The sequence below is a fragment of the Podarcis pityusensis genome (assembly GCF_964106645.2).
Source record: "Podarcis pityusensis genome assembly, chromosome: 10".
NCBI lineage: Eukaryota > Metazoa > Chordata > Lepidosauria > Squamata > Lacertidae > Podarcis > Podarcis pityusensis.
The window spans coordinates 54,486,317-54,513,816 of NC_138035.1; the positions used below are offsets into that span (position 1 = coordinate 54,486,317).

Consider the following 27,500-nt stretch of genomic DNA (forward strand, 5'->3'; position numbering starts at 1 on the left):
ACCCCTTCCTAAGACAGTAGCCTTGTATGCTTCTTTTTGGCAACTCCTGCAGCCAAGCTGGTGCCAAACGTATTGTTCTGCTTTCCTTTGGAACACATCAGTGAGGCCGAGACGCGTTCTTGTCATCTGGGCAGCCCAGGACCTACCTACACACTGTTCAGGCTTACGCCCTAGGGAGGTCACGTCAGTACTGCAAATGCAGCGGTTTGACTTCACCCCCCAGAGGCGCACTCCATTGTCTCTCGAGACAGACGGATGCCAACTACTCTTCTTTTCTCAAAGGGCTACTAGTAGAATGGCATGTTTTGTATACATCTATTAAAGTGTCCTTCTGTATCTGATGAAATTTCTATGTAGTCCAGTACTCCATCTCCAAGTATGGCCCAGTAAATACCCCTTGACAAGCAATATCCTCTGGGTATTAATCAAAATTTCATTTTCTCTATATGGATACTTACGTAACTAAATGACACTAACCACATGCTCCAGGGGTTACTGAGAACTGAGCATGATCAGTGGCCATAGAATGCTGGCTGATGGTTTGGGGAGAGGAGAGAAAACCATTGGAGGTGGGACAGGACAAAGTATCCTCAAAGAAGGTGTAGCTATGCAGTTGGTGGGAACAGGTCCCATGCTATATCTTAGGTTGAAGACTGAATTGTGGGGTTGCGCCAACTGCTAGTTCAGTCTTTATGCACCTAGTAGTGGGTAGCTGGTAGCAGAGGGAGATGGGACATGAAGATGAGTAGAAATAGGAGAAAGGGCTAATAATTCTCTTCGTTTTTATTTTTCCATGACTGTTCCAGTGTAGTTCTTGTGGAATATTTATTTTATTAAATTCAGGATAGATAAGTTTCCCCACAGGTTTTTTTTTTTAATTGCTCGTTCTCTTTTCAGTGTTTCCCATTATTTCAAGTTTGTCATCCTTCAGCTGTTTTATTTTGAAACTACTAGTTTGTTGTTTTATTTTATTATATTGCATCATCAATATTTAAGAATTGATGTAAAAAAGCAAAACGTGTGGTAGTAGATCTGATTAATTATAGCGTTTGGTTCACTGTTATTTAAGAAGACTATCAAAGAAGAAATTTGAATTAAGGCACCGTTGAGAAAGTAACACTTAGTCTGGTTAAAATGTCAGAGAAGTGCAGAAATTGTATGAAAGGCTAGTATGATAATGTGTTAAAAATCAACAATGTTGAACAAAATTCCAGACTGTTCTGACTGGAGTGGAGATGTCATGCTGCTATCATAGATATGAGTTGGGCCCACCCATGAGGCAACTTGAGGTAACCGTGCCAGGTGGAAGAATCCACAGGGGAAGCAGAACCTGATCCAGATCTTTATTCCCCCCTTGTTCCTGATGTAGATCTTTACTCACCGCTTCTTCCCTGGAGGGTAGAGGGGAGTCATTTTGTGGTTCGCCTCAGGAGCTAAAATGTCTTGGTAGGCCATGACTTTAGGGAGCCATAGAAAAGTTTTCAGATTTGTCCGGTATGTTGTTGTACCAAAGCTGCAATATTTCCCCCCTAGAATCGCAGTGTTTGTGACCATTGAGGAAAACCTTAGCTGAAGCTGCAAAATCCTTCACCACAATTGCACCCCTGATTCAGCTTGCTTTTCAACTTCTGTTTTTTGGATTTCTTCCCCCTACCCCATTGGGATTGGAAAAGATTATGTGTTTGGATGGTTATAAAGGCAGTAAAAAGGTTTATCAAGCACTTTGCCAACGAATCATTGACTGTTGCAGCAAATATGGAAAGAGAAAAGTAAGCAAAACAGAAGAGGAGGCTGAGACAGCAGTTAGTTTATGAAGATGCTACATTATGAGAAAAATATCAAAGAAAAAGGCTAAAGGCATAAGGAAAGCATAGTGTTGATGAGAAGCAGGAATGGCCTGAGGTTGAAGGCAGCATCAGTCTTTGGAGTACACCATTGACATGTCCTAGAAGCTGGAGGGGATGAGAAGACCCATTAAGGTCTGGTCCACTCCAGTCTTGTGGGATAGGACTAAGGTTGTAGCCAGGCAGCATATTTTCCCTTGTTCGCATTTCCTTACCTGATAATTTTCACATTCTGTGTGATCTTTCACATGACGTAAAAGTCTCTTCTGGAAATTTAGCTGAGTCCAGGGGAAGCGTAGCACTTATTAATTGCTTCCAGAAAAAAATCAATTTGCAAACTCATTAACCTGGAAAATCATGGGAATTTTGTGCTGTATTTTCCCTGTCCTCCATGCCACCACCTCCATATAACATGACAAAATTTGCGGTACTATTCTGGCATATAGTTCTATGCTGCCATTTTCATTGATAAATCATGTGGAAACACATGCACATAAAAGGTGGTGACATCCACAGTTGTGTTCCACAGCACCCACTGGTGTGAATGAAATGGGAGTGTGATATGGCAATATACAGTGGTACATCGGGTTAAGAACTTAATTTGTTCTGGAGGTCCATTCTTAACAGAAACTGTTCTTAACCTGAAGCACCACTTTAGCTAATGGGGCCGAAGCACGATTTCTGTTCTCATCCTGAAGCAAAGTTCTTAATCCGAGGTACTATTTCTGGTTTAGCGGAGTCTGTAACCTGAAGCATCTGTAACCTGACGCATTTCTAACCCAAGGTACCACTGTATAGATCAGAAAGAAAAAAGCCACAGTTCAAACACAAGAGGTAATGCAGTATAAAAGGAACATTAGAAACTGAGACAGACGTGCTAGTATCATATCCAGCAAAAATAACTTTTAATAACCCCCATATCTGTATGCACCCTATGTCCACCCCCTTCCATTTCCAAGCAGACGTTTAATGGAAAATCCTTGAAGTTCACCCAGAAACACACATTTATAAGTGCTTATGAGGTGGTGTGAGGGTTGCATGCTGGCTCATGTAAACACTGGGGGCAGAATGCTCCCCCCCCCATGCAGTTCCCCTGGGAATGTCAACAGGTCTTGTTGCTCTCGGGGGATTTGCTCAATGTTCTTCAGCACATACAGCAGAAATGAACCCTGCATGCTAGACACTCAGGCTGTGGTTGTCAGGATACACTATTTCAGAAGTTGGGAAGGAATATTTTTTGAGAGAGTATGCACCTGGGATTCGTTAGCTGGATACTGCTAATTGTTTCTTCAATAGAAGAAAGTGGTACATTGTTTCCTATTTGGGAATGTGTGGATTATGGCTAATGCTATGGATATAATTTTAAAAGTAGTCTCTAGTAGCCTTGAGTAAAGTCATTTTCTGGCTTGGGAATTGGTTAGGCTAGGATAGACATAAACAGGTAATCTTCAGAGTGGGTTATGCTCATTTGCGCCATTCTCAAGGAACTGTAACTGTATTGGGATACATCCTTCAAAATGTTTGCATAAATGGTCTGGATAAAAGTGAGGAAGTCAGTTTCTAAATTACAAAAGCATGTTCTTGATGATGAGTTTTCAAAGCAGAGTATGAAGAGCATCAGGATACTCTCTGAAATTTTGAAAATTTAATAAAGAGGAACAAGTGAAGAAAATAATGTGGCTACCCATACAATAATAATAATATTCAGTGTTTATTTCTATGTGCTCAAAGTACTTTGCATGGATTATCTAATATTTACAACTTCTCCTGTGGGCCACTTGTACCATCCCCATGTTACATAATGGGGCTTAAACTAAGATGTGAGAGACTGCCTAATAACCCCTGGTTGAACGGGAAATCTCTGGTTCACAGCTTATTCTTTCAACCTAGTTCTTATATTTTGCATACCTCATTAGCTGTGTTCACCTCAGAGATGAAGAAGGTATAAAAAAGGGCAATTAAAATTTCATAGGTTTTATATATATATAGATTATCTAGATCCGTGGTTCCCAACGTGGGGCACACGTCCCACGGGGGGTGTGTGTGATTTTTAAGGGGGGCAATTCAAGAATGAGTTTAGACCAAGTTAATGACCTTTTAGGCTTCCTCCACGTGAACAGGAGTTCACTTTTTGATAATAAGAATTATATGTCAGGGGGTGGGGATCAGGATTTTAGAGATTCTTAGGTGGGGCATGGTCAAAAAAGGGTTGGAAACTACAGTGGTGCCTCGCAAGACGAAATTAATTCGTTCCGCAAGTTTTTTCTTCTTGCGAGTTTTTCGTCTTGCGAAGCACGGTTTCCCATAGGAATGCATTGAAAATCAATTAATGCGTTCCTAGGGAAACCGCCTTCAGACCAGGTCCGGGGACAGTCTGTCCCCCGACCTCTTCTGAAGGCTGGGGGGGGGGGGGACAAGGGCTTTTCTTCCCACTGCCAGCCTTCAGAAGGCTGTTCTGAAGGCTGGCGGTGGGAAGAAAAGCCCTTCTTCCCACCTCCCGCCCCGCAAGCTCCGGGGACAGGAGGGCTTTGCTGCCGACCGCCAGCATTTTAAAAGCCCCTGCTGTCCCAGGGCGATTTTAAAATGCTGGCGGGCGGGAGCGAAGCCTCCGCTGTCCCGGGGAGATTTTAAAATGCTGGGGGTCGGCAGCGAACGCTTCGCTCCCGCCCGCCAGCATTTTAAGATCGCCCGGGGCAGCGGAGACTTCTCTGCTGTCCCGGGGAGATTTTAAAATGCTGGGGGTCGGCAGCGAACGCTTCGCTCCCGCCCGCCAGCATTTTAAGATCGCCCGGGGCAGTGGAGAAGTCTCCGCTGTCCCGGGAAGGCAGGCGGGGGGGAGCAAAGACTTTTGCCCCCCACCGGCCTTCAGAAGAGGTCCAGGACCTCTTCTGAAGGCCGGCTGTGGGCGAAAGTCTTTGCTCCCGACCGCCAGCAATTTAAAACAGGTCCCCGGAGATTTCCCTATGGGCTTTCGTCTTGCGAAGCAAGCCCATAGGGAAATTCGTCTTGCGAAGCGCCTCCAAAACAGAAAACCCTTTCGTCTTGCGGGTTTTCCGTCTTGCGAGGCATTCGTCTTGCGGGGTACCACTGTACTGATGTAGATATTTATGGGGGGGGAATGGGGCTTAGCACTCAGTAGGGAAAAGGGAAATGTGACAAATGGATTCCTCCTCAGTCCAAATCAGCTCTGAGCCTACTGGGTACGGGATGTTTACTCTTGAAGGGTGTCCAGCATTATTATTTGCAACAAATAAAACCCATTTAAATGATTTGTAGACCTCTGTGTCCCTTCACTTTTTGTGTTTGTTTTTTAAGGACTATCTTACATGAAGAGGTTGAGTAGAAAAGTAGCCGTTGTATGAGAGTCAAGTTCACGAATGTTAAATAGCTGGACACAGTGTGGCTTCTTTTTCAGTAAGCATGCATAGGATTGTGCTGTTAATTTGTTTATATGTAAAATATTTTATTATTCAGATAATAGGCTTATAGCAAGCTAGAAAAGAGAATGTTGCTGTTGCCACTGCAGAGAGCAGCCACCCAGAGGATCCAACAGCTTCAGTAAACATTTTTTTTTGTAACAAGAGTACCCAAAGTACTTGAAACACAAAAGCCTCTAAAACACTATCTCATGTACATTTCAGTTTTAAAACTATATTTTAATATTTCCGTTCTCTAATTAGACTATCAACATGTTCATTCAGGCAGGGGGTTAATATTGCAAACAGGTTATTCATATATCACAATACAGGTCATTGGCAACAGGTTTCTTTTTAACTAATCAGTTTTTCCATGGAAAGGATTAAATCTCAATTAAATTAAGGTGGGGAAGATGTAAGGTAGCATTTTGATGCCAATATTGACAATGTTGTTTGGATACTGCAAAACCAACAACAATACTGCAAGGAACAACGAAACACCTGTCTGGAAGCACTCTTACTGTATTAAATAATGCTAAGTTAAAAATACAATACTGATGCATGATACTAATTTAATTTATAGCACAAACTGTAGCCAACCTTTGCATATTTTTAAAAAAGAAATGTTTCCTCATTGCTACTTTCATGTTTTGATGAGCAAGGGTGCATAGGAATATTTCCATTACCAAACACTATATATCCATCCAGTCATGAGAGTTTGGGGCAAATGCACTGCAAAACATATGTTGTTTGTTATTGCTTTACAGTTTTATAAATGAGTAATTTTTAAAAATTGACTAGTAAGAATTTTGCAGTCTCATTCTGTAAACAACACTGTCTTACCTTACCATGTTTCAAAATAGAGTAAGAGAGTTCATTTATGCATAGACAGCCTTTCCCCAAAATCTCTACTTGGGACGTTATTTTAGTCACTAGGGTACAAGTGACTATCTCTGTAGTAACAACAAAATGTCACTACTGCTGGACCATTGATAACACAAGGATCTGAATAATAATTTTAAAAAAATCTAAAGCTTGGAATGTGAGATAATACGGCTTGGATCCTAAGCTCCCACAAGGAGCATAGGAATGTGAGAAAAGCCTCCAGGACAGTGTGAGGTGAGGCACTGCAGGCTCCTGTGGAAGAGAGGATTACCTAAATTAATCTAGAGCCACATTGTGCCAGCACAGCTCCACTCATGAGAGGGTGGCCATTTTCCCTCTGCCCCCCCCCCATCCTACACTGTACTGGAGGATCCCCTAAGAGAGCGTTTCCAAGATGTTGGAAGGAGACAGGGAGATTCCCTTCCACAAACTTTCTCCTCCTCAGGCTACTCGTCTTTGAACTGGTTAATAGGTTTGGTGAAGAAGAAAAACACCTGTCTCAAAATACAGTTCTATTAGTATTTAGGCAGAGCTGTGAGTCATTAAATTAATGCCTTGTTTGTCTTTGAGCTCCACTGAGCCACTGACCAGTTTGTCTGTAATGTTGCACAAACTGTTTGTGAACTCTGACCACTAAGAGTAACGGTTTAGCCATAACAATCAGTGCATGTTGTCAAGTAAAAGCTATGTTGGTTTGTGGGAGAACCTTCATACTAGGCCAACAGGGGGAAGGCGACAAGAGGGAGGCACTTGGGGTGGAAAGAAGGGAGAATGAAGTTCTGACTAGAAATCTTCCTTCTCCTCAGCAAAAGGACCAAAGTGCTGCATGTATACTTCAAAATGCCTTCCTGAAACAGCTAGGAGTCAAAACAACCCTGGTTTTTTTCATTTACTTTGGGTGTGCTTATTATTTTGGTCACTCACTACTGCTGTTGAGGCCTTGATTAGCTCAGTTCTGAGTTTCCTTTCTCAGACCTCAACTTTTCTTCAGCCAGCCTCTCCTTTCCATTCTTTCGTTTTGTGGAAAGGAAACAAGGGAGAAAGTCCAGAGCCTAAATTTCTGAACTCACAAGAGATAAGGTAGATTGCGATGTGTAGTCCACATAAAGGGAAACACAAGATTACCCATAGGTAATGAAAGAAAATGCTACAAGAAGGAGCAGCCAACTTTTCCTTGTGACGCTCACAACAAATGCCATTATTGAAGTAAGTATTCTAAGTAAGTATTTTATAGCCTGCCATCACTCTGATGCTTGAGTCTCCTGGTGGGCAGTTCATGGAGTCTGTCAGAAGCTTGGGAAGACCAAACAGCATAGGGTCGAAAGGATTAGCTGGATGGATAAGGCAGGAGTTTAAGTGATATAGGAAACCCAAGAGGCAGAGGGATTAAAAGGAGGGAGAAGAGTGCTGAGGGAGGAAGGAAGGAGTGGTGGAAGGAGCTGCAAATTAAGAGAAGGCAGGTGCAGGAAAGAAGGGGCTGATTGAAAGGATGGTGGCAATAAGAAAAAGGGTCAGGGAAGAACCTCACCAGAGCCTTGGAGGTGTGTACAATGTATAAAAAGTGTGATACAGAATGTGGACTAACCCTATATGGTGAAACTCTTTAAGTGGTGTTTGGGGATGCATGTGTGGTGTTCCCTAAGGTTACCTCATTTGATTAACGATAAAGCATATGGCAAAACACTTTCTGGGATTGGTGACTTAACATCGTGCCAGGTATGTTAGAACAATCTTGTGTAGATACCTGAAAAATGTATCCATAGGGATTTTGTTTCCTAACAAGCAAAAATAATGGATTCGCCGTTAACCCTCTGCTGACTGACAGCATCAGGCCTTCATGGCGCGGTGGCTAGAGTGTTAGACTTTGGCCTATTAGACTCAAGTTTCAAATCCCAGTTCTGTCACTGCTTGCTGTCTTTGGGAAAAATTATTCTCTCAGCTTCACTTCCACGTATACACAATGGAAAATGCAAGGCGAGCAAATGAGGTATGGGTTGCAGAACAATTCGCAGTTTCAAAAGCACTGTACAAATGTTGAATAATTACTAGATTATCTCAGTTTTAAAAATTGTGTTATTTGGCGAAGGATGTGGCAACTGGTCATTAAATGAGTAACCCTAGAAATAACAGAGCAATTTCAGCATACCCATTGCTCTGTTAAGTACTTGTGTGCCGCAGCCAAATCCCAGTGCACTCTTTTGAAACATTCCCCTTAATATTACTAAATGTGTTTTCTTTGTATTTAGGCTTTATCGCTGGGTGGATTTTTGTTTTGGTTTGTTAGTCTTTTCTAATATTTACCCAGGAGACAGAACTTAGCAGGTATTATAGTCTTTCACATAAATATATCCCTAGTTTTAAAAGTGCATTATTTACTTGAAACACAAAAAATGTATTACAATAAATACGTAAGTGGCCTGTTTTCTTTCCTGTTCTTCAGTACAAATCATATACCCAGTAGACTGAGTAGCTCAGCTAAACATTTGTTTAGGTAATTGTAAAAGCAAAACCATGCATTATGGAGCAAATACACTATGTACATAAATGCATATTCATAAATGATTGTGGAATTTACCTCATAATAGGCACAGGTTTTAAATTGTGTTTGCACTCTGTTGTTGGGTATAAGACATTGATATGTTCCAGCCCTAAGAATAGAGGTGTGTTAACCACTAAAGGATGGAATTAAAAATGGAAATGTTAACCCAATAATTGAAAACAAAAAATAGTTTTTTGTCTGTCAGAACCCGGCGTAAGTTGTGCATGAGAGAGATGTTTATTTAATATATTTCTGTTTTATCTCCTCAGAGAAAACCTCACGGGTTGGCTAACAAAGTTCAAAACAAAATATTACATTAAATGCATAAAAAACGGAATAAATGTCCAAAGGTCTTGGCTAGATGTAATGAACTTAAGTTACAATAGGGTGTATTTTGGCTAACATGAGTCCCGCCTCCCACCCCCGCAAAAAAAAAAAAATGACAATAGTTTGACAGTGGAACCAATTACCTAGGGTTGTGTGAGAGAGGGTGGTCCTTAAGGTATCTTGGTCCTGAGCCACATAGAGCTTTAAAAGTCAAGATCATCATCTGCATTGATACCATAATTGGATTGGGAGCTAGAGCAGCTCTGTAAGTAGCTAAGCTGCATCGTAAGGACTTAACACATTATCCTGTTTTGTCTTGTAAAATAGGTGGCAGTTCATGCTGTTCATCCAAATATGTCTCCATTTGTAGAACCATTCATCCATAAACGTGGAGTGACGGTATCAGCAACTTTTGAAGGGGTGGGTGAAAAAATAATAATATGGTGGCTTACTTTTAATGTCAAGGTTGCCAAAGTGTGTTTTAAACAAAAAACAAGAAAAAGAAAAAGGTGGCAAGCTTTGCCGTATTTTCATATGGCAGCTTGACTATACTCATTGGCCCATCAGCATTCCCTCTGAAATTTTGGTCAGAAATCCCCATGGGAATGATGCTGTGTCATGATGTGGTGTCATTTCCATACAGCATTTGCCCCCAAATTTCAAAGGTAAGCTGAAAGACTATAGAGGGCAGCCAAGCCTCTGTTTGAATGACTGGTTTCATTGTTTAGAAAGGGGAGAGGAACTTTGACAGCCCTCACCCAAATGCTCTTCAACTTCTCTGCACCTGGATATTGATCCAATAACCCCCAAATACCGTAAATCTTTGAACCAAATGTGTCAGGCCAGCAGCAGTACTAGTCCTTTGAAATCGGTAAATGTGATTTTGATAAAGCTACATACACTTGTCTGCACAGTAGTGCAGTAGCCAACTAGATGAATAAGGCTGTATCCACATGGCAGTTTATTCATTTATTCTTACATTTACCTGTTTACTTCCGCATTATATTTGGGTTTTCACATGATGTAAAAGCTACTTCTGGAAATCTAGTGGCTTCCTGCAGCCAATCAGAAGCTGTGCTTTGGTTTTCGAACGTTTTGGAAGTTGAACGGATTTCCGGAACGGATTCCGTTCAACTTCCGAGATATAACTGTAGTCCTGAGCTTATATCTCTTATTTGTTCCTTAGCTTATGCTGAATAACACTCCTGTTAAGTTTTGATTTTCTCATACTATTCTCTTTTCCCTATCTTTTTATGCTTTTATTATTAGAATGTAAGCCTGTGGGCAGAGCCTTGTTAATTTTATCCTTCTTTCAGTGCCATTTTCAGCACTTTGTGGACAGATCTGCTGTTCTTTTTCTCATCCTGTGTACCCAATCAAGCATTAGTATACCCAGTTCTGTGGTAGAGGCACAGCTGGGATGCTCATGAGCTAACCTTGGTATCCAACTCCAGTTTAGCTACTAGTGCGGGTACAATTGCTTTCGGTATCTTCCTGTGAAATATTTAAAATGGGGGAGATGGTAGGCAGCCAGTTCTGGGTGGGCTTACCTTCCTTTTGAAGAAACCAGGCAGAGGGCCTTCTCGGTAGTGGCACCTGCCATGTGGAACCTCCTCCCATGAGATGACAAGGAAATAAACAACTATCTGATGTTTAGAAGACATCTGAAGGCAGCCCTGTTTAGGGAAGTTTTTAATGTTTGATGTTTTATTGTGTTTTTAATATTCTGTTAGGAGCCACACAGAGTGGCTGGGGAAACCCAGCCAGATGGGCAGGGTATAAATAATCAGTTGTTGTTGTTGTTTATTTTATTATGCGTACTTTGGGGGTTCTGCTGAATCCAACTTCATCATTAGTGGGGGTGGACAGAATCTCAGTTTCTCTCAATTTCCAATTTTCAATTCCAATTCCAGTGTTAAGTTTGGTTTTCCACATTTCCACATCAGTTTGCGATTTATTTATTTTTAAAGTTATCCTGAAAATTCATCAGCATTCCTTCTAGAAAGCATATCCTGCCTTGATTAAAACACATACCTTCTTTTATAATTTCTTGAGAAAGTGTAACTCTGTCCTATTCAGCAAGGCAGGATCACCTTAGTAGAAGCGAGATCTGATTGGTTACAACACTTCGGTTTTATTGCCTCACCTTTGTGGTGGGAAGCTTCAGTGAAGTGAATGACAACCCACTGTAACTCGTCATCTGTGCCTCAGTGAAATCCTTTTATATTCAAGCCAGGGTTTACTGATAATCCCATTCCTGTAACTAGGATGTCCCTTACACTATAAGTCGTTCAGCTTTTCCCGAAGGCTGCTCCATACTGCTTCCTGTGCGATTCCTGTGCGGACCCAATTTCTTTTCCATTAGCTTTAGTTAGTGTCCCCTCCTTGCCTCTCATTCACTTTCCTTTCTTATTTTCATTGAGACACCTCTTAGGAAAGCACAAGCCACTGTCATCCTGACAAGGGTGTTACTCTGCTTTTGCAACACATTGGAGTAGGGTTGGAGTTGAAGGAACCCAGAGGAATATATATAGGATCTGAGTTCAAGGTCAGTTTGTCAACCACCACTTAGGGACCACTATATTGACAGACGGAAAGGTTGTATGAAACACTTAATCCATGTCTGCTCTGTAGCCCAGCAGTAATAATGTGCTGACATGTTATAGGGGAAATCCAGCTTTTTGTTTCTCTTTGTTCATCCTATAACAGAACAGGTAATTCTTGCATTTCAACTTTCTCACTTCTCCCTGTTCCTCTTACTTCATGAATCCTACCTTTTCCTAGCTCTCGCAAGAGCTGAATTCCAGCTACTTACATGTGAACATTTCCTCTTTTTGTTTCTCTCTCTCTTTCCATAGCTAAGCCAGGTCTTCAAGACTCTGCCTCCAGCCTCTTCCCCCTATCTTCACAGTAGTAACTATGGATATTCTCTATGCAGTGTAGTAGGGTGGGTAGCCTGTGTAATGTGTAACTATTAATCATTTTATTCCCCTTGTATTTCTAAATCAGCACTTCAAGCTACAGTGTTTTTCTTTCACTCCTTAAGCCTTTTTTTGAACAAAAATTCTAATTATAACAACTGTGTGATTATTGCTAAATACCCCCAAATTAGTCAAGGTACCAGTGGTGTTTTAGAAAATGTTAATCCAGCCAATTGCAATAAGGCCTATAAGCAAACAATTGTCTTCAGTTAAGATCACAAGAGTAGTATTGTTAATTCCCCCAAATTATCATTTCTGTGATTACACATGTAAGGAAATCACGTGTGTACTGGTGCACAAGCAGATTTGGCAACACTAGGGGCTATTACCAGAGTGTAACTACAACCTCACTTCTAGATACATTCCATTAGATACTGGAGCTATTCCAGTCTGATTGCCAATTTAGTAGTTTGAGGACAGAACTGGCTTTGCTTGTCCTGACTTCTGGTGGATTGTTTACAGTGGGAGAAGGGGTGTGTGGGTGTGGGTGTGCGCGCTCAGATACACTCTTGTACTGTGTGTTTTTCACCCTCACAGAAAGGAAGTCATGGCCACTCCCCCTGTTCCATTTCCTCTTTCCTCGTTTCTCTCTATTCTTCATCTGTTTCTCTCCATGCCCTGCTGACCTGGCAGCAGCTGTTCTCCAGTGCTTTGAAGCAGCCCAAGTTGTTGCGTCCCCTCCTTTCCTCCTGGTATCCCAACAGCCTTTGGAGTGGCTTGTGGCTTTCAAGCATCCAAAGATGACATCAGCAGTGGGTGCTGAGAGCAACGGCATCTCCATATCTGGTGGACGGGTCTACACAACCTCACAGGTCCACCATCAGAGGCAGGTATGGACTGGTCAGGGGTTCTCCTGAGGACACGAGCCATTGGTTGTTGGTCCCATAGTTGACAGTGTTTCTGGTTGTTTCTGGAGGGCTGGTCTCAGAAAGTGGAGTCAGGCTACTGCTGCTTCATCCCTTGCCTTTTAATATATGTGAAGCTGCTAGAGTCTCTTGTCACCCATGCTGTGTTAATATCTTTGTGATGTTGTTGGTTGTGGATCTGCAAGCTGAACCATTACCTGGACAAAATATATCTAGTCATAGTTTCTCATACCTTAGGGCCATCCAGACTGGATTATCCCTTCATGTGACAGGCTAGGAAACTGCCATGAGTACAGATTGCTGTTGTCTGCTTACAGGACTAGATTCTCAGAGCATATACCAGCATATATCAGCTGCTATCTAGTTTCCAGGACCAATTCAAAATGCCGTTTCTATTAGTTAAACCTTGAAGGGTCTGCAACCAGGGTATCTTAGGGCCCACCTTTCTCCTTTATGAGTCTGTTGGTAAGTTCAGGTTGGTCACCTTCAGAGGCTGTTCTTTGTGTTCCCCATTTCTATCCTAAGGCATAGTAAAGACCTTCTTTGTATTGCACCGAGATTATGCTACTTTCCTCCCTACAATTAGGAGGTTCATCTTGCTAATTTTCAGGCAGCTACTTAATATACTTGAGGCCTAGAAAATCTTTAAATTGTATTATTCTTTCTGCCCCCACCCATTCCCTAATACCGATTTTTACTGACTAATTTTAAAATCTGAAATAGTTTGCACATGTCAGGTGGTTCTGGGGGGGGGGGGGGTTTGCTGCAATTTTAATGTTTGTTGTATCCACCTTGTTTTGTTTTGTACAGATTGTTTATTTTGACACTAAGGTGACTGTGCATCTCTAATCAGCACTGGCAATTTAATTTAATTTAATTTAATCTAATGTATTGCCTGTATAGCCCACCTTTTTCTCCAAGAATCTCAATGTGGTGGTCAAAATAAATGTCAACTCTGTGGCTTGCCCTAAGTTAAGTGTTTAAAACTCACAAAGATGTGAAACTCCCCTTCCCTGCTCCCCCCCCCCAACCCCTATGCTTGCCCAGAGATTATGATGGGACGTGAAAACGCATGCACATTATGAACAATATTTTCTTCTTATACTACTTTGAGGGGGTGGGGAGACAGTCTCATCTGTCTCCAGTTTGGTGTGTATCTGGGAAAAATATATATGGATATTATGTTCAAAAGTGGTATGGGACCGGAAACCACAGTCAAATTCAGACACCTCTAATTTTCTGTAACACTTTTAGAGATGTTTGTTATTATTAAATTCTTGGTTTGTCTTGTCAATTTGGTTGCTTACTTTTCCATCCATCCCCCTCCTATAGAATCACTGAAGTCCAGCCTCAACTCTCATCATAGGAGGCACAAGAGAGTGTTTTGGGAGGTGTTTCTATAAGGTTATAGCTCCTTCACAGTTTCATAGATGCTATTGGGTAAATTTATTATTTCTGAAATGTAAAAGTCCCTCTAGAGCAGGTGTGGGGAATCTGTCTTTCCAGTTAGTGCTGAACTACAACTCCCATCATCCCTGACAATTGACCATTCTTGCCGTGGCTGATGGGAGTTGTACTCAGAAACATCTAGAGGACCATAGATTCCTCACACCTGTTCCAGAGAATATGAATCCTCAAGCCACATTGTAGCATAGTCATCCATGTATCCATGATGAATACTCCTTATTTATGACCAGATTGTTAAACTTCTGTGCGAAACATATGGATACCAGCAATACTGCTGTGATAGCTAAGAACTCCATTCCGTGTCCATTTATATGTAATTGAGGATGCATTTGTCTTGAATGCAAGTGTGTGCAACGCTGCAATTTCTGTGCCTTCAAAGAAAGTGTTAGTTTTAGAGTATTGAAGGTCATTGAGTTACTAGAGTTACTCGTATACTGTAACAGTATAGTTACAGCGTGCTATACTGAAAACTTGCTTTATTTCAGTAGATAATGCTGATAATCACATCTCTGATTTTGGAAAGATGCACAGCCAGCACTCTTACCACCACAATATCACAGCCTGATTGCAGTTTTCCATAATGTCGTTGCAAACATGCACCTCAACACAAACATTTAGGGATTCCAGCACACCCATGGCATGCATGAAATGCGATGGTAGAATTATTTTATTGTGTAAATTGTATACAGTGTATACTTTAGTGATAACTCTCAATATGGAACAAGTAGTTAAGCTCTCACATAGCTATGTTCTCTCATAGCATTGGTTTATTGATGTAGTGATTACTGCATTATTGTTAGTCTGTGAAAACTGTTCCAAAAGAGCATTTATTAAATATTCAGTAGTTGCTAAATAAAAGCACATGCTTAGGCTGTACTAATTGCTTGCCACATTCTATTAGAGCGCTTCAAAATGTATCTTGATGTATCTTGATACAAAAGTGGCTGCATCCAGCACAGCTTGCCAATTAAGAGTATAAGAAAAAAGGGTGAAAGTAACAGGGACAAAATATTTAAAAGAGGATAACTTAAACAATATGGGTAAATTGCAGTAGTTTAGTCGCTTAAAAAGAGAGGAGGGGAAAGAGTATTTGGAATGCATGTCTATTACATGCCGGACAAGACTTTGCAAACCAGACAGTCCTGAAATTATCTACATTGGCAATGTTACAGGAGTCCTATTTGTAATGTACTCCATTATGTTACAGTATAGTTTTGGTGTGCGAGAGCCATATTTTTCCATGTGTAGAAGATATAATCAAATTATGGGTAAACTTAACCTTCTGCATAGCTGGATTCAGCTGATTATTTCATCAAATTATTGATCCACTACTGCCTGTAAGGTTTGAGGCAAGTTGGGCTCAACTATGTAACTATATAAGCATCAGTTAGAAATATATAAAGAAAACAAGTGGGGGGTGAGTACTTTCAATAGCCAGATCTTTTATATATTCCGAATGTACCAAGAATGTCTTTTTTAAAATAAAAAAATGGTGATTGTAGGGTACAGTATATGTTCCTATAGGGCAGGAAATACAGACTAATTTACAGGGAAATAATGTTTGTTTGGCTTTTTCTGTAAATTAGCTGCTGCATGTCAGAAACCTTCAATAGGGTTGGGGATGCAAACAGAGGACCTTGGAATAAATTGTACGTAATTGTCAGTGTGTTGCCCAAAGCATGTATGTTTACAGTTCTGGAATGCAGTATTGATCAGGTACCTGTTTGATCAAAATTGAAACAAAATGGATAACACCAGCTTGAAGACAATGCACATCACATTGAATACATGAGGAAAATTAAACAACCAGAAACACTAGGTTCTTGGACTAGTTCCTTGATCCCTCTTACTAGCCCAATGGAATTTCAGCAGTAAAGCTTTTTAATTATTGTTCTGACATTGCATGTTTAACTCTAATCAAACAGTAAACCAATTGACCATAATATCCTGGTTTTATAGACTGTGGTTTGAATAGCTAGCCAAAGATAACCTCCACCGTTCTTGATAGATATTTAAAGCAATTACCCAGTGATAGAGTAGCACTCATTCAAAAGGGAAGAGGATTTTAAAACGTTTCCTTTAGATCCATAACAATAAAACATTGTTCTACTCGTACTTGCAGAAATAAAAATGTGATTTAATGTGAAAATGGCTTACGGAGTCTTTATCTTGAGATATTATTTTTGCTTAAGAAATCATGTTGCAAATTGCACTTGGTAAAGCAATAGAACTGTTGCTATTAACCTGCACCCATCCATAGATAGTACTCTTGTGTGCATTCCGGAAACATGTATTGGATAACAGAAAGTGCCATTAATAAGGTTTGAGGGGAGGGAATAATGAAAGCCATTGTTCATTGTGAAGCCAAAATATGTGAGTTGTTCAGAATGCATTTGGGGTTATTGTTAAAATTATAAAGAATTTTTCATTAGCATTATAATGGGTATCTGTGGAAACATTACAGAAGTAAAGGTACTAAGCACTCTGATTTTAAATAACTACCACTTTTTTATGAACAGCAATGGGTGAATTATCTTTGGTGTTTTAAGGAAGACCTACTTAAAATATAAAAAACCAAGTTCAATGGGGGAGCAAAGTCTTGTCAATTAGTTGCTGGACATTACAAAGGAATGAAACATTCATTAGAGGAGGATACTTACAACTATATGGTATTTTGGCGTCCGGCAGTAGTTCTTTACTTCAGTGATTTAATCAGTCATGTAAGAAAACTTGACTTCATTCTTTATAGCGATTATTCATTTGCTCTTTAATCTGAAGTAGATTTTATATGTATTCTAGCAACCTCTGTCCTTAGCAAAGCTAAACACTGATATCGAGAACTAATACCGGAACTGATCTGTGATACATATTTTTTATCATGTGAATAAGCACTGCATTACAAAATCCATTTTAAATTTGTAAATAATTTCAAATGTACACCATCAAAACTATGCCAAAGAACAGGTACACTGCACAGCAACCATAAGCATATTGCTCATTCAGGAACATGGCAAGGTGGGAATTGAAATACTTTTAAGGATGTGATCCCAGGATTTACTTTGGGCACCCCCAGGCTATGTGTGTAATCAGTGTGTTGCCTGACTACTTTTTTGAGCACCTGATTCCAAATGCACTATCACAAACCATTGTTAAAAGTTCCTTAGATTGCACTGGTGCATTGCGAGGAGGAAACTTTTTGTCAAGTTCCAAAGGTTTCCTGTGTCACACAGAACTGGCTGCATGGCCTTGACTCTTTTTTCCCCTTTCAAATTTTCACCAATAGAATTCTTGGAGTCAAAACCACCCTTGCCATTTTAAATCTTTCTTTTAACATAACTTTAAAAATTATTTTTTCGTTTCTTTTAAATGATCTCAGTTTGCTGTCATTTGCATGGTATGTGTATAGCCACACTTTGCATGATATCTGAACCTAATGCTGTAACTCACATCTGTAGAAATTAATTATTATTTTATTTATCATTACATTTATACATGATTCTCCTCCTTATTTTATCCTCATAACAACCCTATGAGGTAGGTTAGGCTAAGTAAGAGATAGCGACTGGCACAAGATCACCCAGGGAACTTTGTGGCTGTGTGGGAATTGGTACGCAGGACTTGGAGGTCCATTACTCTAAATACTACACTACACTGATTCTTTGTCTATTCCTGCATGTGGCTAAGCCCAAGCATGCAGTTTTCATAAACCACGAAGGCCACACAGAGTATGTTAAAAGCTGAATACATTAGAAACTGAAGCAGGTCTCCAGATGAACATCTTAAGCTCTTTAATTGCTGGACTACTGCCAATGCAATTAGACAGTTCAGGTTTAAGCCAATTTTCCGTAAGTTAAACAAATGTGCTGGGTCACACATGCTTTTCTATCCAATCTCCTCGCCTGTTGTTAACTAGAAATTATCAGCAAAATCTAAAATGGTGCATAGTTCTCCCAAGTTTACTCTTATTTGCTTTACAACTCAGGTAAAAGTTTTTCCCCTAATAAAAACATTTATGCTTCTTTTTATAGAGAACTGCTTTAATTGGGTTGTTTTCTATTAATTGCTTTCCGTCAAGGGCCCCACTTGTGACTCACCAGTTGCAGCTTTTCAGTTAGGCAGTTTCCATATTACACTGCTTTCTTATTTCCTGTTTTTTGCCTGTCCCCTTCCATGAAAGTCAGTTCTTCAAGGCTGACTCCAGTAAGCCATTGGTATATAGTTATATGAAGCTGGCCTCCTGGTGACAGCAGCAATAGATAAATTAATTATAGCAGTGAGGGCAACTTCATCAACCTTGGATTAGGGCTGCTACTGGTCAGGTAGTATTGTTGGGAACATCCTAGATAGGCAGACCAATCCTACCTTGCTGCTGTTGCTACTGGGCTCTGCAGAGCAGCAGAGCTGTAGCCTGGCTACTTATGGTGATGATGGCATAAAACATGGGTTGTGACCAATTCCTGTGCCAGCTCCAAGCTGGTGCCACAATCAAGCCTGTATTGGGCCCAATGCCAGCCGGCACCAGCTGTGAAAGCAGCTCAAGATCTAGAGGATCCTAGATCAGCTCAGTTATTTCAGAGTTTTCTGTCAGTGGAGATAACAGGAAGACACAGCCTGCCCTCACATTCATCATGTGGAAGGCAGACTTCTACATTGATGGAATGACACTTATGTCCCTCAGGTGGCAGTCAGATGCCTCCACTTGTTCCAAGTTCCCCACAGCTTGGCATTAGAGGGGATTCCGATTGCAGCCTTAGTCAGTGAGCAGTGGCTTAGATTTGTGAATTTCATGGTAAATTTGAAGCGCAATGTTTGTGCATGGTTTTTCATGAAGGTGTTCATTTCCCCTGGTTCAGAACCCACACATTGTCACACCCATAAATGCTGCAGTGAGGCCAGAAGGGGGCATTTGATATGGCCACAACTTTGTGCAGAAAAGTGGAAACATCTTTTTCATGACTCAACTGTTCAAGACCCATAAATTAATCCCAAATTTGCACTCAGGATGGGGAACCTTTTTGGGGTACCCCTTGATGGTTGGTTGAGATAACCCACCTGTCACATGGTGTCAGATGGTTGACAGGTGGGTTGTCCTACCCTACTGTCAAAATCCCTTGCCCAGGGATCCCAAGTTTAAGGGACTTTCTTAGGCTTATGCTTGGTAGGAGGTTTTGTAGCTAGGAAGAACTGTTTGGACCCTAGGAAAGATGAAGAAGCCTTCCCAATCTAAAAAGGTCTTCAACATGGGATCAAGCATTCCCTGTGAGCCTCACAGAGCACAACCACACATATCAGCGGAGCGATTGTGTCAGTCATGGCCCTAGAAACCACAGCCTGCCATACATCAGATGGCATGGGTTTGTTCAGCAGTTTGATAGGGCTCTTGTTGGAAGACTCATATGAACTCTCTCTTGTCATCCAGATAACTGAAAAAGGATGACACTATCTTAAGAACATAAGAGCCTGCTGAAACAAACTAATGGCCCATTAGGTCCATCATCCTGTTCCCATAGTGGCCAGCCAGACATCTGTGTGATGCACTCAAGAAGACCTGATTGCGGCGCACTCTGCTCACCTGCAGTTCCCAACAACTGGTGTTCAGAGGTATACTGCCTCTGACAGTGTAGGTGGAGCTTAGCCATCATGGTTAATAGTTGTTTATAGCCATATTTTCAATCAATTTGTCTGAATCTTCATTTATAGATAGCCAAATTGGTGACCATGAATGCCTCCTTTGGGAGTATTTCCTTTTGTCTGTTGTGAATATTGCAACATGCAGCTTCATTGGATGTCCACTAGTCTGGCATGATGAGAGAGGGAGAAAAACTTAATCCACCCACTTTCTCTACGCCATGCATAATTTTATAAACTTCTGTTTGCCGTTTCTCTAAACTAAAAGTCCCAAATGATGCAACCTTTCCTCATAGGGGAGTCACTCTAACCTAACCCCTTGATCATTTTGGTTGCTTTCCCCCCTGAAACTTCTCCAATGCTATAATATCCGTTTTGAGGTGAGGCAGCCAGAACTGTACATAATATTCCAAATGCGGACACCCCATATATTTGTATAATGGCATCCTTGAAAGAAGAATGTCTTTAACAGGCATTGAAAAGCCAGCAAAGAAGGTATGTGTCTAACAAGAAATGGGAGGGAGTTCCAAAGGGTAGTTGCCGCTACAATAAATGTCATCCAGAAATAACTTAGAAGGACTTTCATATTTTTTTTTAAAAGGCATTCTTTTTGAAAATAGGTCAGAAAATGTGCTTTGGCCTTATTTTAGACTAAAAAAATAAATAAATCATTCAGTAATAGAAGTTAAACAAATTATTTAAATATAAAAGCACACTTAAGAAACTGTGCTGTGCCTCCAAAAGACTTTACTTGACAGTTTCATCAGCCATTGAAATGTTTTGAGTTCCACTGCAAACTATTTCATTTCTCTGAATTAAGCATTGTGTTTAAAAAAACAAAACTCTGTTTAGTTTGAGTCCAGAGGATACTACAAGTTACATTGGCTGTGTATGACCATTATATATTACTTTTTTGACTGTGATGACAAGCATGTTTGCAAAAATTACTGATCACTGACTTGAATGTTTTCTTCACAAATGCAAAATTGTGTGTTGTTAACAAACTAAAAAAGAGTTGTGCCACTTTTCAGTTTCCTTTCTGAAAACATGCTGCTCTGGTCTGACAGTAAGAGCTGTTCGACAGTGGAATTTGCTGCCAAGGAGTGTGGTGGAGTCTCCTTCTTTGGAGGTCTTTAAGCAGAGGCTTGACAACCATATGTCAGGAGTGCTCTGATGGTATTTCCTGCTTGGCAGGGGGTTGGACTCGATGGCCCTTGTGGTCTCTTCCAACTCTATGATTCTATGGTTTGAGGTTTGGACTTTGAGGGTGAAGTGCCCTCAGGTTTGTTTGTGACTTCTCTGTTTTCTTGTATAGTCTGCTGCTGCTTCTGCGGTCACAACTTCATATTGTTTAGCTCAAGAATTCTGTGGGGCACCTAATTGCCAGAACCGTTGGCTAGGGAAATGGTTAGTTACTTTAATAATTCTTTTGTGATGATGTTTATAACTGGGGGAATCCTTATTGCTAAGATAATTTGGCCCAATCTAGCCATTGAGTGCCTGACCTGAAAAATTTCATATACAGAATGCAGAATCCTTTAACTATCATATTTTTCCATCTGTAAGACGCCCCCATGTATAAGACGTCCCCTATTTTGTGGGACTCAGATTTAAGAAAATGGGGGGAAATGTATGTGTATAAGACGCCCCCTAATTTTTGACATTATTGTTTAGGGGGAAAACATAGTCTTATACACAGAAAAAATATGATAATTCCTGATGGTGGGTTGTGTTACATTCTGAGTGTGGAAGACAGGCTTTGTATTGGTTTTGCCATGCAGTGAAGCCAGGTGATTTGTTTACTATTCTTGTGAGCGGTTTTGAACATCATTTGGAAATCCAGCATATAAATAAACATGATGAGGTGAAATCCAGAATTGTAGGTGTTCTCTCAAAATTTCACATTGCTTTTAAAGGCCTTAAGGCTGCTGGCTCTTGCCCCTTATGTCAAGATATTCTGGATTATGCAAAACATATACATAGCATATTTCTGAATAGCCATTGGTATTATTGTCAGAGCCCAAGCCTATTGAATTATAAGTAACATCATGCCTTTCTAAAGAACTGGCCATAGCTTTGAATAAGATCTTATTAGATAATAATGCCATACATGTAAATATAGCAGCTTTATAATTCCGATAAGCTTAATAGTTTGTTGCAGCATAAGCAGACCCGAAGTGATTCCTTTGTAGATCAAGAGTTGTGCAAACATACCAAAAAAAATGAAAAACCCTTGCATATACTTTCTCAGTGAGTGTATTGTTACATTTTTCTCCTACAAGTTTAAGCAAAGACAGTATTTTTTATCACACTGTAATACATTTGCCATCAGGATTAAATATTAAAGGGCAAAGTTGCCTTATTTTTAACTTTTATTATTATTCATAATAGTATTGTCTGACATTTGATCTTGCATTTGCCTAGGTGTTTTTTTTTCCCCTCTTTGCCTTATTTTTTATAGGAAAATGAATTATTTTAAGAAATAGGTGGCCTGCCTACTTCTACCTTGTGAGGGGTGCTCCAAACTCAAGGCGTTAATGTTAAGTTAAAAATCCCGGATTGCTGAACCCAGCAGGCTTTGCCACACATTGCTGAAGAAATTGAGGAGAGGTGGGCACATTTATAGTGAGTTGGAAGTATGAGACCAACTACATATGGAGGGCCAAACCCTAGCTTAGTGCCTGAGGCTTGCATGCATCCATACTTCTTTCCAGCTCTGTCATGACCAAAAGGTGAGCTTGGCAGCCTTTGCTTCCACATTTATTTAACCACAGCTTGTTGTGCCTAAACCTACAAGCTGTGATTAAGGTTCACAGTGGCTTGCTTCTAACAAAGCATTGTTAACTAAGCTCCAATTAAGCAAAACAGAAGCAATTCCCCCTCCCGCTAAACTCCTTGCAGTTGTGCTGGTGGAGAATAGTGTTGTCCAAATACGGTCAATATCTCAAAATAGAGTGATCAGATAGAAAGCAAGGCAGGGCTTCTGTATCTTGAACTGTGGACGAAGGCATTTTGGTTGGACTGAGAGATACAGTCTGCATATAATAAGAAGTATGAAAGTTTGGTGCATTGGGTTTTGTTTGGTTTTTGCTATAGCTACGCTGATTTTTTCATCCGATATGAGAAGCAGTACATTATTTTTCCTACACAGAGATTTATCTCCGTGTTTATCATAAAGTTTGAAGCAGCTCCCATTGGAAGGAAGACAGCAAAAGGTTGTTTCTAATGGAAGCTTGGGAGTGTCTGGTACCAATTATTTTACAGTTCTTTTCATTAATTGCCTTCATTATATATCATTAAGATTTAAGGTCTCCCCCCTGGCCTACTTGTTTTCATTATGCTTTTCTAGTCCGTCTATTTCTCCCTTATTTTCATGGATTCTCATGGCATGATTCCCATAGCCCATCTGTTAACTATGTCCTTTCTGGTTCAGTGAAAACATAAAGTTTAAATTCAGTTTTTAGGGATCGTACGTCATCCATGCTCTTTTTGTGCTTTAGTCATCCCTTCATGCACACAAATACCCCATTCCTCTCTGCCCTGGTTTTTTGGCACTATATCTTAGGAATTACTGCTTTATTCCAAGTCATGCCATGGGTCTGTTTAGCTCAGCATTGCCTCCACCAGGGTTATAGAATCATGGAATCATAGAGTTGGAAAAGACCACAAGGGCCATCGAGTCCAACCCCCTGCCAAGCAGGAAACACCATCAGAGCACTCCTGACATATGGTTGTCAAGCCTCTGCTTAAAGACCTCCAAAGAAGGAGACTCCACCACACTCCTTGGCAGCAAATTCCACTGTCGAACAGCTCTTACTGTCAGGAAGTTCTTCCTAATGTTTAGGTGGAATCTTCTTTCTTGTAGTTTGGATCCATTGCTCCGTGTCCGCTTCTCTGGAGCAGCAGAAAACAACCTTTCTCCCTCCTCTATGTGACATCCTTTTATATATTTGAACATGGCTATCATATCACCCCTTAACCACCTCTTCTCCAGGCTAAACATGCCCAGCTCCCTTAGCCATTCCTCATAAGGCATCGTTTCCAGGCCTTTGACCATTTTGGTTGCCCTCCTCTGGACATGTTCCAGTTTGTCAGTGTCCTTCTTGAACTGTGGTGCCCAGAACTGGACACAGTACTCCAGGTGAGGTCTGACCAGAGCAGAATACAGTGGCACTATTACTTCCCTTGATCTAGATGCTATACTCCTATTGATGCAGCCCAGAATTGCATTGGCTTTTTTAGCTGCCGCGTCACACTGTTGGCTCATGTCAAGTTTGTGGTCAACCAAGACTCCTAGATCCTTTTCACATGTACTGCTCTCAAGCCAGGTGTCCCCCATCTTGTATTTGTGCCTCTCATTTTTTTTGCCCAAGTGCAATACTTTACATTTCTCCCTGTTAAAATTCATCTTGTTTGTTTTTGCCCAGTTCTCTAATCTGTCAAGGTCGTTTTGAAGTGTGATCCTGTCTTCTGGGGTGTTAGCCACCCCTCCCAGTTTGGTGTCATCTGCAAATTTGATCAGGATGCCCTTGAGTCCATCATCCAAGTCGTTGATAAAGATGTTGAATAAGACCGGGCCCAAGACAGAACCCTGTGGCACCCCACTAGTCACTCTTCTCCAGGATGAAGAGGAACCATTGATGAGCACCCTTTGGGTTCGGTCAGTCAGCCAGTTACAAATCCACTGAGTGGTAGCATAGTCAAGACCACATTTTACCAGCTTCTTTACAAGAATATCATGGGGCACCTTGTCAAATGCCTTGCTGAAATCAAGGTAGGCTACATCCACTGCGTTCCCTTCATCTACCAGGCTTGTAATTCTGTCAAAAAACGAGATCAGGTTAGTCTGACATGACTTATTTTTCAGAAATCCATGCTGACTATTGGTGATCACAGCATTCCTTTCTAGGTGCTCACAGACTGTTTGCTTAACGATCTGTTCCAGAATCTTCCCTGGTATTGATGTCAGACTGACTGGGCGGTAATTATTTGGGTCCTCTCTTTTCCCCTTTTTGAAAATAGGGACAACATTTGCCCTCCTCCAGTCTGCCGGGACTTCGCCTGATCTCCAGGAATTCTCAAAGATGACTGCCAGTGGTTCTGAGATCACATCTGCCAGTTCTTTTAATACTCTTGGATGCAGTTCATCTAGCCCTGGAGACTTGAATACATCTAAACTAGCCAAGTATTCTTGTACTATCTCCTTAGTTATTCTGGGCTGTGTTTCCTCTGCTGAATCATTTGCTCCAAATTCTTCAGGTCGGGCATTGTTTTCTTTATCGGAGAAGACTGAGGCAAAGAAGGCATTGAGGAGTTCAGCCCTTTCTGTGTCCCCTGTTTGCATTTCACCATCTCTTCCTCTGAGTGACCCCACTGTTTCTTTGTTCTTCCTTTTGCTACGAACATACCCATAAAAGCCTTTTTTGTTGCTTTTAACCTCTCTAGCAAGCCTGAGTTCATTCTGTGCTTTAGCTTTTCTGACTTTGTGTCTACACGTGCTGGCTATTTGTTTGAATTCCTCTTTGGTGGTTTCTCCCCTTTTCCATTTTTTGTACACATCCTTTTTTAATCTTAACTCAGTTAAAAGTTCTTTAGATAGCCACCCTGGCTTCTTTAGGCACCTTCCATGTTTCTGTCTCATTGGTATTGCCTGAAGTTGTGCTTTTACTATCTCCCTCTTAACAAACTCCCAGCCATCGTGAACTCCCTTTCCTTTTAGTATTACTGTCCATGGGATCTCACCCAGCACTTCCCTAAGTTTTATGAAGTCGGCTTTCTTAAAGTCAAGAAATTGAGTCCTAGTATGCTTGGCTGCTCCTTTCCGCTGTATAGTAAACTTCAGAAGAGCATGATCACTCGCGCCTAATGATCCTTCCACTTCTACCCCACTAACCAGGTCATCAACATTGGTTAGGACCAGATCTAAAATGGCTGTTCCTCTTGTTGCTTCTCCCACTTTCTGGACAATGAAGTTGTCTGCAAGGCCAGTGAGGAATCTGTTTGACCTTATGCTCTTGGCTGAGTTTGACATCCAACAAATATCCGGGTAATTGAAGTCCCCCATTACTACTATCTCCCTTCCTTTTGCATGCTTGGCCATCTGTTCCAGGAAGGCATCATCTATGTCCTCCATTTGGCTTGGGGATCTATAGTAAACTCCCACAATGATGTCACTGTTATTCTTCTCTCCCTTAATTTTGACCCAAATGCTCTCACTTTGGCTTTGAGGTTCTAAATCTTGGATCTCTTCACAGGTATACACATCCCTGACATATAACGCCACTCCTCCTCCTTTCTTGTCTGGTCTGTTTCTCTGAAAGATTGTATCCCTCCATTATTACATTCCAATCGTGGGACTTATCCCACCAGGTTTCAGTGATGCCTATTATGTCATATTTAGTTTGCTGTACCAAGAGCTCAAGCTCATCTTGTTTATTTCCCATGCTTTGCGCATTAGTGTACAGACATTGAAGTCCATTAATCATTCCCCCGTGTCTCTTATTTAAGGATTTTTTCCTCCCACCACTAGGTCTGCGTGCTGTTTGCTCCATTTGGTCTATGACATTTGGATGATGATCTTCATCAATTGATAGACTCCTACCTTCAGGAGCACTGTCTCCCTCCCCCACATTAGTCAGTTTAAAGCCCTCCTGATGTTTCCCAAACTTGGGTTTCTGGCTGACCAGTGATATTGTTCTAGAAAAAGAGGTGCAGGATCTCACCATGAACACCTCCCTTGTTCTCTTATAATGGCAATGGCATCTACCTGAGAGTTTCTGGAACTGAGTTCCAGTGAGTTCTGGCTGGAAAAAAAGCCCTGCTGCCAAAATATTACATGAAATTACCCCTGCATGTTGGCTGTGATGGGTCATTCTTGTTGGCAGACAGGCAGTTTCTAGACTTCAGCTGACCTGCAAGCACCTCTATATTGCCTACATAATGTAGAGCAGCTAAAACCCAAAGGGATCTGTTTCATGACTCTTTAGGAAGATTGTCCTATTAGCATGCCACCACCAGCAATCAGGTCATGTTGTGACAAATGTTGGTTGAACCCAGGGCACAGAGCTTTCACTGATATTTAAATATTGGATAAAGTTAGGAAGAAAAACAACAGAATTTGAAAGGCCATGTATACGTACGTGTGTGTGTGTTTGTCTTGGAGAATTACCAGGGAGGGAGGGAAGTTAATCATGTATTAGAAGTAGCCGTTTGATCAATTTCAATTTTTATTTAGCTGAAAAATGGAATAGGTTGATTTAGTATCATTCAGCAGCTAGCATAGTGCAGTTATCCAAAGAACATAACTTGCTAAGTTCCCAACTGCTTAGAACAAATTAGCAAAATCTAACAACCATGAAGTCACCTCATATTCTGTGATTAAAATGAATGCTAATATGAACTATAAAGTTTTTTTCTGAGACAAAGAAAGGCAAATAATTTGCAATGTTTATTTTTACAGTTTAGATACTGATGCTCTGTCTTCATTACAGGGGAGCAAGGGGCAGAAAGATCTCCTCATTCCCATCCTGATCTCCCCTTCATTCTCA

General features: G+C 40.9%; 2 protein-coding genes across 6 annotated transcripts in view; one reads left to right on the plus strand and one right to left on the minus strand.

The window, feature by feature from the left end:
* Nucleotides 1-27,500, plus strand: part of FOXP2 (forkhead box P2) — a 318,364-nt gene that overhangs the window by 141,908 nt on the left and 148,956 nt on the right. The window lies entirely within an intron of this gene.
* Nucleotides 14,560-27,500, minus strand: part of LOC308457793 (uncharacterized protein) — a gene marked incomplete at its 3' end in the record, with an annotated part of 494,657 nt that continues 481,716 nt past the window's right edge. Inside the window, exons 2-3 of the mRNA XM_080971968.1 lie at nucleotides 24,871-26,090; nucleotides 14,560-14,696 (exon numbers count right to left, since the gene is read on the minus strand). Coding sequence (XP_080828094.1) covers nucleotides 14,560-14,696; nucleotides 24,871-26,086 — 1,353 coding nt within the window. The 5' untranslated portion in view covers nucleotides 26,087-26,090. The remainder of the gene's footprint in view (nucleotides 14,697-24,870; nucleotides 26,091-27,500) is intronic.